The sequence below is a fragment of the Psammomys obesus genome, unplaced genomic scaffold (assembly GCF_907164565.1).
Source record: "Psammomys obesus unplaced genomic scaffold, mPsaObe1.curated_primary_1811, whole genome shotgun sequence".
In the NCBI taxonomy this organism is placed as follows: Eukaryota; Metazoa; Chordata; class Mammalia; order Rodentia; family Muridae; genus Psammomys; species Psammomys obesus.
The window spans coordinates 14,859,207-14,873,836 of record NW_026596046.1 but is presented as its reverse complement, the minus strand read 5'-3'; the positions used below and the strand labels follow the sequence as shown (position 1 = coordinate 14,873,836).

At 40.7% G+C, this 14,630-nt stretch overlaps 1 protein-coding gene across 1 annotated transcript in view; it reads right to left on the bottom strand.

Annotated features, from left to right (window-relative positions):
- Agbl1 (AGBL carboxypeptidase 1) overlaps window positions 1-14,630 on the bottom strand; it is an 820,675-nt gene that overhangs the window by 422,507 nt on the left and 383,538 nt on the right. Inside the window, exon 19 of the mRNA XM_055623242.1 lies at window positions 5,741-5,870. Coding sequence (XP_055479217.1) covers window positions 5,741-5,870 — 130 coding nt within the window. The remainder of the gene's footprint in view (window positions 1-5,740; window positions 5,871-14,630) is intronic.

The window sequence follows — 14,630 nt, the reverse complement described above, 5'->3', positions numbered from 1 at the left end:
CACACACACACACACACACACACACACACACACACACACACACACACGTCCTGTTCCCTGTCAGAAGGCAGCCAGCTTGTGTGAGTTGTAAATGGAAATCAATGAGCTCTTCAAAGAGCCCTGAAATCCCTTTATCAACATGCACTCACATAGCAAGAGCCATGAGGACGTGAGTCGATACCTCTCCTAATCCTGAAGCCGTAGCTCTTGGCAGCAGCCCAAGGGCCAGGCCAGCTGCAACATGGCAGCTCATCAGAGACTGTTTGCCTGGTTTCTTGTGACCTGGCTGTAGCACAAGAGCTTTCTTCTACTGCTGATGCTGTGCTGGACTGTCCCCGGGGTCAAGGGTCTCTTGGCACTTACAAGGATCTTCACAAGCAGGAAGCAAGTCAATGCCTCTTAACAGCCGATTCGTGAACTTTGGTTCATTGGGTTTCCCTGCTGGTATGCTTTCTCTCTGGCCAAGCCTTCATGACTTCTAAACAGCACTTTTATTGCCTTTTGTTAAGCTTTGGCAAAGCTGCCTTTCTTGACTTGACTTGCACCCTTCCAGGTCTGTAAGACCTCAGGAGCATTCCTCAAGCATAGCTGAAGTGGCATCAATACTGAGTCCTTCCATAATTTTGACTCAACTCTTCATCTGCATCCCAGACATCACAGAAAGGCTTTATACATACCTTTGTTACCAATCTTATTACTTTGTGTCACATTGTTTTGCAATGGAAGCTTTGGTTTCTTTTTCTTTTTTTTTTTTAATTTAACTTTTATTAATTACACTTTATTCATTTTGTATCCCCCCATAAGCCCCTCCCTCCTCCCCTCCCGGTCCCACCCTCCCCCCTTCTTTCTGCATGCATGCCCCTCCCCATGTTCACTGATTGGGGAGGTCCTCCTCTCCTTCTTTCTGATCTTAGTCTATCAGTTCTCATCAGAAGTGGCTGCATTGTCAGGGTTCTAGGTTATCTCCATGAATAGCCCTTGGTTGGAGTATGAGTCTCTGGGAATTTCCCTGTGTTCAAATTTTCTTGTTCTGTTGCTCTCCTTGTGGAGTTCCTGTCCTCTCCAGCTCTTACTATTTCCCACTTCTTACATAAGAACTCAGTTACATTTTATATATATATATATATGTTTTAATCCCAAATGTAGGATTTTAGTTCGGGTATTAGTTTGGCAACAGCTGATAATTATGTCTTGCAGAGCATGGTCTTTGCCAGCTGGTAATGGCCTGCCTAGCACAGCACAAAGAAGGGGTGTGGTCTAGGACTCTGAGGGATATAAATATGGGTCCAGAAAGAGAAACTGTGGCAGTTTGGAGAGACCAGAGATGGACAGTGTGGCAATTTGGAGTAACATGTGGCACAGTGGCTTGGAGGAGATAATAGAGGAGACTGCTTGCTGTGTTTGCTGTTGAAGGAGATTGGTATAGCCCCAAAAAGAATCCATTGACCCTAAACAGCCAGAAGCAAAGAGGTCTGCACCCCCTCACCCTACTAACCTTCTCTCTCTTACCTTGAGTTAAAGGATTGGTGGGCAGGAGGTAGAGACATAAATATTCCCAAATAAAATACATTTAAAAACCAGCACAACAGAAGAAGATGATGTAGCCAGCCTTGAAGAGACCTGATAGAAGGGGAGGAGGACCTCCCTTAGCAAGGGACTAGAAAAAGGGCATAGGGGGAGAAAAGGGCTGGTGGGTGAGATTTGGAGGAGATGAGAGCTGGTGTTGCAGTGGGGAAACAAAGTGAATAAATTGTAATAAATAAATATATAAATAAAATTAAATTAAATTAAAAATAAAGGAACTAATTACCCTTACCTTAGTCCAATGTGAACCTAAAGCAAAGGGCATTTTTTTCTTTTATTCTGCTAAATAGACACAGTAAGAAACCGCCCCTGAGTTCTGTTCTTTGTACCCATAGATAAGTGCATCCCTCCACCCTCATCACAGAGGCTTCTTTCTAAAACAAACGGTTATTAATACTGAGATCCACAGCCAGCCAGTGTGCAGAAACTAAAATGGTGGAATATTAAGTTCTAAATGGTACATCTATATCATGCCCTCTCCCTTCAAGGCTGGGAGGATCACTGGAAAATGGATGGGGTAGGGGCTCATGAGATCCCACCATATCTAAGGAACTATTGACAACTGATGGTTGCTGGTTAAGAAATAATCGCCTTTCACTATGAATGCAGGCCCTGAGATCTTACCCGTGAGCCAGTAGATGCTCAGACACACATACACATACAGTCAAGAGTAAGTGGATTTTTGTGGCTATTAAATTATTTTTAAAGCGTATGGCATTGGAAGGGAAAATCCCTCTTCCCCCCGGCATGGCAACCTAGCGAGCCCACAGAGGAAGAGGATCCAGGCAGTCCTGGTGAGACTTGATAGGCTAGGGTCAGATAGTAGGGGAGGAGTACTCCTCCCTCAATGAACTAGGGAAGAGGGTTAAGGAGAAAGGGGGAGTGTGAGAGGGACTGGAGGAGAAGAGTGAGGGGTCTACAATCTGGATTTAAAGTGAATAAATATTAAAAATAAAATAAAATAATTAAAAAAATAAAAGACAAATTAGGGAAGAGGGAATGGGGCTGTAATTTTTTTTCAAAACACACCATATACATGTATGATTATTAAAATATCTTTTAAAAGTAAGAAATAAAATATGTACATTGGTTTTGCATTCCTAGTACCTACCACGATCATTACAATGTCACAGTAAAAATTAATGTACAAATAGAGAAATGACTATCCAAATTGGTGGGAAGGTGATTGTATGCAGGAAATGAAGAAGTGAGAGGCATTGCCTGCTCTTCAGCAATCCTCAGAAGAATCAGGACAATGATTTCCATCTCTGCTTCACATCTCATTGGTCCTTCCATGTCATGTTAATTCACCCAAGAGTCAAGAACCTGAGCAGCAACAGTAACAGATGTATCTTCCCAGTCATCACAGAAGGTTACCTTAGTCCTTCCAAAACATTTTCATAAGAACCAGAAATTGGGCAGAGTCGACATTAATCTCCACCCACGGAACTTAAAAATCAGTGTGGACACAGAGACTTCACTGTCAGGACATGACCCATACAAGTGAATGGCAGTGATGTAGCTGCTGGAGGGTGGTGGGTTAAATATAGACCTGTAGGTAACTAAAGGTGGCATTCAGCCCGTTCGGGAGCTCTGTAACACTGTGACTAGCATTTAGTACTCAGCTGTTCCTCACCCACCTCTCAGATGGTCCCAGCAGGGAACAAGTCTGCGGCTGTCATGTTTATAGCTAATTAATGTTTATTTATACTTTTAAACAAGCCCTTCACCTGTCACGCTTTAAAATGAATGCTCTGCTCTTCAATTAGAGATTGTCAGAGCAGAAAGAAATCCTGTTTTGTTGTGGGCTTAATATGTGCGTGTGTCTAAATGTGTATTAGATATGGGGTTCTTCTATCCTAAATCACTCTCTTCTCCTGGAGGCGAAAGCCTCCCACACAGAAAAAAACACCCTTTCTCCAGTTTTCAACCATGAGATTGGAGCCTTGTTACGTAAAGCTTGTTGAAGACAATCACCAGGAGCGGTCACACTGCCTCCTTTGGTGAAGCAGGGATGACAGCAGCACCTGTGGTACATTTGGACCAGTACTGAATTTAGACTCTCGGGGTGGGGGCACCTGTTGTTCTATCTGCAAAAGAGAAGTTGACTCAGCAATGGAATTTTGCAGTTGTTAAAGAAAGGTCTGTCTATCTCTGGGCTCTGGGAGAAAACCCTTTAAACCCTTAGAATATTTTCTGCTGGACAAGAGTGTCTTTCGTTGCTTGGGGATTTGGACAGTGCCAGATGGTCAATGCTAGTAGTGTGAGTTTTGCTGGAGGTGTGAGTTTGACTGCTGGAGGACGATGGATATGGAGTGAAGGCACAGCCATGGGAAGTATCTCACAGCTACATGGCTGACCACCCTCGAAAAATTTTATCTGAACCTACTTAAGGGGTATCCTGTGATATTTCAATACACATATGCATTGTGCAGTGATCAAATCATGGTGATTAACATATTTTTACCTTAATTTTTGTGTTATTTTTGGAGCCTCTGAATTTCTAAAATAGGTACGCTTTTGTGGATTGTCATTCAGTCCACTGTGATGAGGAACACTAGAGCTGACTGCTTCAATGCTGCTATGATCTGGGTCTATTATCCAAACTCCCTCCATCTTTTCCTCTTCTTCCTCTATCACTTGGTAGTAACCACTCTTCTATATTGAAACAAATATTTTAAACATCTACAGATAAATGGGAACTTGGAGTATTTGTCTTTCTATAACCGCATATTATTTTTTAGTGTTTAAGAAGATGGGAATATTATACACTCTCACTTGATCATTTTTTTTATCATATGCATGTATTGAGTTCCACAGGATACTAGATAAATATAATTACAAATAAGAGAATTAGAACAAAAAAATACCCTTAACACCAAGTCTGTGTGAACTTTCCTGACTGGTGGTTACACTGTTGCCAGAGAGTTGGCATCTATGAAAAGAGGGTATTATAAGTATGCTTTTTACAAGGGGCAAATTTTAATGTTTCCTTTACCATAATAGCCTATAAATGCTATTTATTTTGAGTTCCATGAGTAGAGAACAATCTTTGGACATGGAGGTCAGTACCCTGAACATACTCAAAGAGTAAGTCACAAAGGGAGGCTGTACCCCAGCATCAAATCACAACTGAACTGAATCTCTGTTCTACTGCATATGCTTAAACGGTCTTAGGAAAAGTACTTCATCTGTTGATCTCTTAAAATCTGGTTATGAATCTACGTTATGCCCAGGACTTGTTAAACATGCCACTCTTTCAATCACAGGGTAGAAGCTTTAGAGTGTGGGTTATGATAGAGTTGCTCATTGTGACATTTCTTCACTTTTAGTTAAGTTCTATATGTGGACATTTGTCCTCACACTTCTGCAGATGGATCTGCTCACAGTTGGTAGACAGCACATGAGCGTTCCCATAGGCCACTCTGCTGCCATTTTCTCTTTCTCATCTGGTTTCAAATTGCTGGTCTGACATCAGTTACACAGTACCTGGGACTGAAGAGGAAATTCTATGTATGAGACCTAGAGCTGTGCTAGCATTGTTTTGGAAAATGTCTTCACCAAATGAGCACTGAACCATTGTTCTGAACTTATTGTGAGGTGAATTGTGTCTTCATAAAATACGTGTTGGCATTCTAATCCCTGGGGCCTGGGAATATGATCTTGTACAGAGTGAGCATCTTAACATGTGGAAGAATACTAAAGTCAAACTGAACAACTTTAATTCAGACTCCAATTATGAATGTCCTTAGAAGAGGAAAGTGGGGACCACTAGACCAGACACCAGGCTAGGATGGTCCTGTGAAGATGGAAGCGTTGAGTCAAATGGATCACCATAAGCCAAAACCACTAAGCACTGCTGATAGCCACAGTGCAAGAGAAGGAGGGATTTTTCTAAAGCCGAGAGTATCAGAACAGCTCGCCAACTTTTTCATGTTAGACTGTGAGCCTTACGAAAATTGATTTGGGGAGTTCTGTTGGTTTAGCCATCCACTTCATGGTAACGTGATATAGCAGCCGTTATAATAAGCTTCCCGCTGAAGTTTCCCACCTATGTTTTTTTCCCCTTTGTTTATTTTTCTTGCCTGGAGATTGATGGGCCGCCTCCTGCAGAGTAATAGAAACCTCATGATAGTACAAAAATGAAGGGACTCACCACAGGTCCCTTGCCAATGCTGCTCAGGTAGTGGAGGAGACCTTTGGTATGGTAGATGGTTGGCTGGAGATGAGCTTGAGGAATGAGCCACTGTCTATTGAGATCCTCTCCTCTCAGTGAGCATCTGTGACTGCAGGAAGAAACAGGAAGCAAAGAAACACCCATTTAGACCGAAAAAAAAAAAAGCTTCATAAAATAAAACCCAAGCAGACAAACAAACTAATGAATCCAACTTCCCTCTGACTTCTGCCCAATTGCTACCAGCTCCAGATGTCCAGGAAGCTGCAGATCTGTCCTGTAGGAGTATGGGGTGCCCTAGTTACTTGCAGCTGCTAGAGGAACTAGAAACTTCACTCAGCTTAATACTGGGTTAATAGTGTTTTAAGACAAAGTTTGGAAAACATGGTTTCCCACTGTATACACCCATTAAAAAAAGAAAAGAAAAATTCAATGCATGACTCTCCAGGTCCTTAAGTTCTACAAATAAATATTGAGCTCAAATATTTGAGCTCAAGATAGCACACTGGATATGGTAAAATATAATATTTCTAGTTGGCCCAAAAATGTTATGAAACTCAATATTATTGGACGTCAGTGAAGAAACTGAAGCCTAAAACAACTATGTAAGTGACCCAAGATACATAACTAAAGGCTTTGCACTCTGGTCTCTTTGCCTCTAGCCCTTACATTCCTTCTTTAGGTACGGGTAATCCTTGAAAACTACCAGGATTAAAATGGGTTCAAGATTATATGTTCCCTGGAGATGTTCATAATCAAAGCTAACATGTTAGTTTCAAAGGTTACTCAACTTCTTGACCAAGAGACAGAGCTTCCAGGTAGAGTCATCCTATGAGCCCAAGACAACTGGAAAGTTTATCAGAAGCAGCAGATCCATAGGACACTCTCCTGGTAGTTTTGCTAAGATGGCATTTATTCTACATGGTGAACCAGAAAGATGGCACAAATTGAGGGGGCCAACACAAAATCTCCAACACCATAAATACCACTATTAAATCCTTTTCCACTAGTACCCTTTCAATATCAACCACAATGAAGCTACTTAGTTTCTTCTGAACAAGTGTGCCTGATACTCCTTTGACCAAGGTTCCCATGTCCATCTATTCCTACCTACTTAACTTTCAGCAAATCAGTCCTGCCCCCTCCCATCAAATTTCATGAAATCCCAAGCTAAGGAACCCTAGCCCTTTTGGTTGCATGCTTAACCAGAGTTCATACAGAACCATTTTCATTAATATTTTTTCTAATTTATTTTGTTCTCATTAGACTGGAAGAAGTGGGGTTAACTTGGAGAAGGCCAGAAAAATATTTGGTACCATCAAAATTCTAAAAGGAACTTTCTTAGCCAACCACATAAAATGTGTATAATGACACTTGTCAGCAAGTCAGCTTGGATGGGGAGGATGAAATATCACAAGACTCCATCCCTAGATAAAGCCCTATAGTTAATCTATGGGTAATAACAGAGGGAGAGTCAGTTAGTCAGGCAAGGCCCTTGACAATTTAACCAATCTCAAGTGGTCAGTGCTAAACACTAGTACATATGAGCAACACTAAATGGACTTCATTAGGATTCATGTGTGTGCTTGTGTTTAAGTGTGTAACAAAAATAATAAAGAGAAGTTATGAGTTTGAAATGTTATATAGGAGAAAACAGGAGAAGCAGGGAGGGGAGAGGATGGGATGAATATGATGTAAATACTGAACTCCTGTATAAAATTCACAAAAATAAATTGTCAGAATTGGTATTCAGTAAACAATACAGAACAAATTTTTGCTCTGACATTTAAATATAGAAGCAGACATATCTTGTTTTGGAAACACTGCCTTATTCTCAAACAAAATTTGGAGATGAAATAGCTCAAGCTCTTTTTCACAATACTTAAATCTCCATGTTCTGAAATCATCTTTAGATATTAGTTTCAAGTTGTTTGTAATCTCTCTTTCTTAGAGCTCACTAGAAATTGAAAATATTAAATCATTAATTCACCCTGATTTTGACAGAAAATATTTTTTTTAATTTTATTTTTTTCTTATCAGTTACATTTTATTAACTCTGTATCCCAGCCGTGTCCCGATCCCTCATTCCCTCCCAGTCCCTCCCTCCCTCATCTCCACCATGCCCCTTGCCAAGTCCACTGATAGGGGGACCTCCTCCCCATTCATCTGATCTTGTTTTATCAGGTATCTTCAAGACTGGCTGCAAAGCTCTCCTCTGTGGCCTAACAGGACTGCTCCTCCCTTAGGGGGTGGGGAGGCCAAAGAGCCAGTCATTGAGTTCCTGTTTGACTTGAGAAAATAGGGGTGTAACTAACTTGGTAACAGTGCTTACCAATGCAAGAAATCCTAGGTTCAATCCCCAGCACTGCATAAGGCAGGTGTGACAGTGCATGCCTATAATCTCAACCCTAACGACATAGAGGCAAGAAGATGAAAAGCCCAATCTTTGGCTCATTGGCTACAAAGCAACAGATGATAGCCGGCATATATATCTATACATATATATGGGGTTTTTAATGCCAATAGCAGTGGAAAGATAAAGCATGGCAGACTTAAACTTGGCATATTTGTTTCATTTCAATTAGGTTTTTATTCTCAAATCAAGGGATCCAAAAGTCTGAGGATACTTTAACTGCTCTGCGATTTTTCTTGCCTTGACCTGGATTCTCATCAACAGTACAGACTTTATTCTTTCTGTAACATTGACTGTGATGAAATGAGGTGAGGTGCTTTCAAGGCATTCCTGTTTATGTAAACAGAAATACATGTATTGTTATATATCTAGTAGCCAACAATTCTGTGATTCTCTATCCCTGTTTGTTCATTCAGCTCCATGGAGACCAAATTCAGGGTCAACATCAACATGGAAACGCTCATAGGTTACCCGAAGAAGAAACACAATTCTGTACTATAGTTCTTAAAAGTAGAGAAAATGAAGTTTTGTATTGCAACTAGAAACCACCCAAGTGTTGGGTAAGAAAACATAGTTCCAGCGCCTGGTTGTGTCATTAGGTATGGGATTTGAGGAACTCATTTAGATCCAACATTTTTAAGGTCATCATCATTGGGTATTGTCATCATGCACCACCAAACCATGCTCTACTCCAGGGCTATTTTGAAGATCAAATGAAACGATAGGTATCATCTGTGTTTTAATGAAAATCTAGCTGCATAATCCTATATTTATCTATGTGTTCCTGTGGGACTATATCCCAGTTATATCCACACCCATATGTGACTATATATCTATGTCTTCATTCACATCTGCAATGGTTAAAGATGCCCAGCACAATTGTCACCATGTCCATTTTTTCCCGGTCTCATGCAAACAATACTACCTATGAAGAAGAGTCAGGAACCAATACGCAGGGTGAACTGAAAAAAGAACTCTGGCCAGGGACCACAAAGATGGAGTAGTGATCCACTTTGAAGTTCATTTGATTTAAGCACACTTCATGGTAGAGGCAATGAAATGGAACAGAAAGGAATTAATCAAAAAAAGATTACAAAGGGAATTGCTGATTACTCTTCAGGCTACTAGCCAGGACTAAGGGAGGGGAAGACATACAGGATTATCTGTGAGCTGCATGTGGAGAAAAGCTGTGACAGGGAAAGCAATATAGAAGTTGGGAAGCTGTTAGTTTAGGGAAAGTTTTGTTTGGTGGCTGCTTTCTGGGATAAAGAAAATGAACCATCCCAGTGGCATAGCTCAGCTGTGCAGCTTTGAGAAGCACGTATTCTTGCATTTATATTCAGACCTGGATGTGTGACTGTTATTTGGAGGTATCTCTGTGTGTGCCTACGGCTTTGATAGTTCCTACAGCTCAGCGACTGCCGAGGACCACAATGTGTACTACACCTACCTTGAGAGCTTTTTTCTTTTAAAGCAAATCCATTTGCTCCCAATCTGCAAATCCGTTTGGCATTTTATGTTAATGACACCCGAGATCCCTGTAGTCGGAGGACTTGCTGCTGCTCTTCGCGGGGATTTGTTTTAAGCATGCGAAGATGAAAATGTACCCCATCTTATTATCTACTGTAGTGTTTCTGCAATGACAGCTGCCGCTTCGATGTGCAGAGAATTAGCAGATGGACAGTGATGATGGGCTGACAAGACATTCAGAGCCTGTAATTTCTGAAAAGGGGTCATCCCTCAAATAGAGTTTGAAGTCTCGCTTTACTTACAGGGAGAGTAAGTAGTGATCAGTGCTATTCTTCCACACTGAAAATGGCAAACTTTTAGAGAAAAAAAATCACTTACTTCCTGTTCGCACAGGTAGTATGATACAACTAGTCCTCCACAGTTTCTCTGTCTGTCTGTCTGTCTCTCTCTGTCTCTCTCTGTCTATCTCTCTGTGTCTCTGTCTCTGTGTCTCTGTCTGCCTGTCTGTCTGTCTCTCTCTCTCTAATAAGGTCTCATGTATTCCATAGTGGCCTCAAATTTTCTAGGTAGCCAAGGAGGACCTTAAATCTCTGGTCCTCTTGCCTTGCCTCCTGAGTGCATGGGTCACTATCTTAGTTTATGACCTTCTGGGGATCAAAATCAGGGATTCAAGCATGCTGGGCTTACACTTTTTTGACCATGCTGTATCCCCATCCAGTCTTCTATATATTTGAGTTACAGTTTAAATAGTTTCATTTATAATAGAGTTTGTCTGCAGAAAGTGTGTTACTTTAGGATACCCAAATATCCAGATGTTGTAATTTTACCTTGAGATACCTGCATCCCAGGAAACTACTCAAAATGCAAATCACATTATCTCTCAGTCTATATCTGTAATTATAACAAAAGTCATGGAGCTAAGATGTCTGGCCAAAATGGAAGCTCATTATTTTGTAGTAGCTTTGAATGTTCTGTGTACTTGTTTATTTTTGAGGCAAAGTCTCAGCTAGGTTACAGTGGCCCTGAACGCACCACAGTCAGTGATGGCTTTGAAGAATCAACATCCTGCTTCTACGTCTTGAGTGCTAAGATTTCAGGATTGGTCCGCTATTCTCAGCTTGGTTTATTCAATGTTTGTGAGCAAGCCAAGGCTTCATGCATGTCAGCTAGTATTCTACCAACTGAACTGCATCCTGAGCCCTTCCTGTTGACTGTGCATAGGTGGAGGGGGCATCTTTACTGCCTATTCTTATAATGAGTGATTCCTACATACACTATCCACCCACTCCTTCGGGCACTCACAACTTGTATCCAAACAGTCACCATCCCTGAAGAATAATGCACAGGTTTTCTATTGATATTCTGTTTGTTTAGATTATAATTTGAAAGAAGAGGTGGTAATAAATGAATCAGGACTTTTGGAAAAAGTGAGAGGAGATCTAGAAAGGAAGAAATATTATTAAATTTGAAAAGAGAATTGTTTAAATTTCTTTTTTTTTCATTTTTCTCATTTTTTATTAAATTTTTATTTTTTTTATATTAGTTATAGTTTATTCACTTTGTATCCCAGCTGTAGCCCCCTCCTTCATTCCCTCCCAATCTCACCCTCACTATCTCATCTGTTCCCTGCCCCTCTCTAAGTCCACTGATAGGGGAGGTCCTCCTCCACTTCCATTTGATCCTAGCTTATCAGGAATTTTCTGGACTGGCTGCAATGTCCTCCTCTGTGGCCTTGTAAGGCTACTCCTCCTTCAGGGGTGGGGAAGATCAAAGAGCAAGCCATTGAGTTCATTTCAGAGACAGTCCCTGTTCCCCTAACTAGGGAACCCACTTGGATACTGAGCTGTCATGTTTAAATTTCAAAATAAAAATTTTGGTGATAACATTTCCTCCTTAAAAATAAAGAAAAACTAGCCATTCGTGATACATATTATTGTGATTCTAGAACATGGGAGATGAAGGTAGGAGGATCAGAAAAACAAGATTACCCTCAGCTGTACAGTAATAGGTAGGGTAAGCTGGGTTACATCATGAAACTTTATATCAAAAACAATAACAAAATAAGGGAAAGAAGAAGAAAGAGAACACTCATCTGATAGTCAGAAAATGTGGAAGTATGTGGCTAAACAAAAGCATCTTGGGTGAAAATGAGAAAGACTAGGTCAGTAGGAACAGGGTACCAGTCTCAATTAAGATGTCAGTGAATATGGTCATCTTCCTGACAGCCTCAACAGTGAATAAGCTTAATCATCAGTTAAAAGCGTTAATGACACCCATTCTTTACTCTTTTTACCCTCCAACTCACAACCCTACTGCCTCCACCTCTTGAGTGCTGTAGGTTCAGGTGTGTGTCACCATCTCAAAATTGTATTTTAACACTAATTATAGATTACAGTTATTAGCTAAGAATAGAGATCACTATGACACTGGGAAATAAGCACTAAAAGCAATTACTTCAGGGAAAACAACAAACTAGCCACCAGGACTCCTGAACAAAGAATGGACCATACATCAGAAAAGGAGGGGGAGTGGAGTTATGTCTCTCCTAAAAGAGAATTTACAAAACTGCAGTCAGACAAACAGATGATTCAAAAATACCAGGCCACAGAAGATGACAATGCAGCCACTTCTGATGAGAACTGATAGACTAAGATCTGAAAGGAGAGGAGAACCTCCCTTATCAGTGGACTCGGGGAGGGGCATGCATGCAGAAAGGGGAGGGAGAGTGGGATCGGGAGGGGAGGAGGGAGGGGCTTATAAGGGGATACAAAATTAATAAAGTATAATTAATTAAAGTTAAATAAAAAATTTAAAAAAAAAAATCCCCTATCTGTCTATGTCTGAACAATGAGGAGAAGGTACCCAGCAGACTAAACAGATGAGGCCAGGCTTGATAACAAGAGAGCCCAGCAGAGCAAGCTCTGGAGTCTTAGTGTGTTTGGGATTTAGAAAGCACATTCATCAATCCAAGCACATCCCACACTGGGGCAAGGTGAAAGGTGCAGAAGGAAAATATATGCAAAAGCTCAGAGATGCATAGAAGCTTCTCGAACCTGGCAGCCCAGGATGAGGCACAGCTGTCCAGATGCTGTACTTAGAGCTTTCCAAACAAACGTTTTTCCAGTGGACAAAGAGAAATAAAAGGGAAACAATTAAAAGTCAAATTAATTTCAAGGTAAGTTTAATGCTCAAAACAATCAGTGTTTTAAAGAACATTTTATTATGCTTATAGTTAAAAATGAAGAGCAGAAGAAACCAAACAAACTGTTCTTCAGCATCTCCAGAGACACATAAATGAGTTTCAAGAAGTCGATTAAATCACAGCCCAAGAAAGCCATCAGGGGTGCCCAGCCTTTTGATCATTGTAACATAATGTCATCTTCAACGTCCATGCTTGAGAACTGTTCAGTCGAGTTACACAAAAGTCGCAGAAAGGTCTCAGTTTTTAAAATGAGTTTATGTTTTTGTGTTAGTCTGTCTTCAGAGCTTTCCATGGCTACATAACGCCTGCTATGCAAATACTGGACATGCCTAGATGAACCAGCAACTGACTTGAGTTTAACTTCATCTTTTTTTTTTTTTTTGAATTTTATTTTTTTCTTATCAGTTACATTTTATTAACTCTGTATCCCAGCCGTGTCCCGATCCCTCATTCCCTCCCAATCCCTCCCTCATCTCCACCGTGCCCCTTTCCAAGTCCACTGATGGGGAAACCTCCTCCCCATTCATCTGATCCTGTTTTATCAGATATCTTCAGGACTGGCTGCAAAGCTCTCCTCTGTGGCCTAACAGGACTGCTCCTCCCTTGGGGGGTGGGGAGGCCAAAGAGCCAGTCATTGAGTTCCTGTTAGAAATAGTCCTTGTTCCCCTCACTATGGGAAACCAATTGGTTACTGAGTTACCACAGGCTACATCTGAGCAGAGGTTCTAGGTTATATCCATACATGGTCCTTGGTTGAATGTCAGTCTCAGAAAAGACCCGAAAGAAAAATATCCAGAGGCTGGTGGAATCTCTTGGTCAGTTAGTGCTGGTCTTATAAACATTATGACTTAAGTTTGGTACCCAGAGCCTACGTAAAAATGTTGGGCATGCCGATACAGTCCTGTAATTTCAGCACTGGAATGGTGGACACAGAACGATCTCTGGGTTTTCTAACTAGCCTAATTGATGAGGACCAGGCCAACAAGACTTTGTTCCAATGGACTCACACAAACAAACACATATATTCATATACATACACAAATGCACATACATATATATGTAAGGAAATACTCAAAGCTGAAATTTTAATATGTCACTCTAAGTATAAATTAGTTGTGATTTATGCTTTCTTCCACCCAGCAGTACCCCCATCAACCAGCAGTATTTACAGCTCTCTTGGTTCCCACTCCTGAACCTTCACGTGCATAACTGTCCTATGGAATCTGTGCATGATGAAGTGAAAGATATGGTGCTTCGCATGTTATAGAAGGGACACAAGGAAGTTAATCTTTAAAAAGAGAACCACGTCCTTTATAAAGGGCATCGTTGCCCCGCACTGAAGGGAACTAGAACCGATTTTATTTAGAATCTGTCTCACCTGGAGTAGAGGCAACTCAAGACGTCTACAAGATGACCCTCTTGCACACTCTGTTTCCTACTACCGTGTTAGGTTCTTACACGGTTTTAATCTCAAAATCAATACAGAGTAAAATTTAAGTGCATTTTCTCCTACAATACGAGCCTGACCTAACAAAAGCAAATTCCCAATGGAACAATTTAAATGATCATAAGCTAGGGTCAATTTTAGTCACACTCAGCTTTTTTTTTTTTGTTTTTTTTCTTTCTTTCTCAGAACAGCTTGTTTGCCAGTGGGGAAGAGGGGCATACAATATCACTCAGATCCATCAAGGATATGTGATATGTTCATTCTCCTTTTCACACAACCTTTGACACCATTATATATATATATATATATATATATATATATATATATATATATATATATA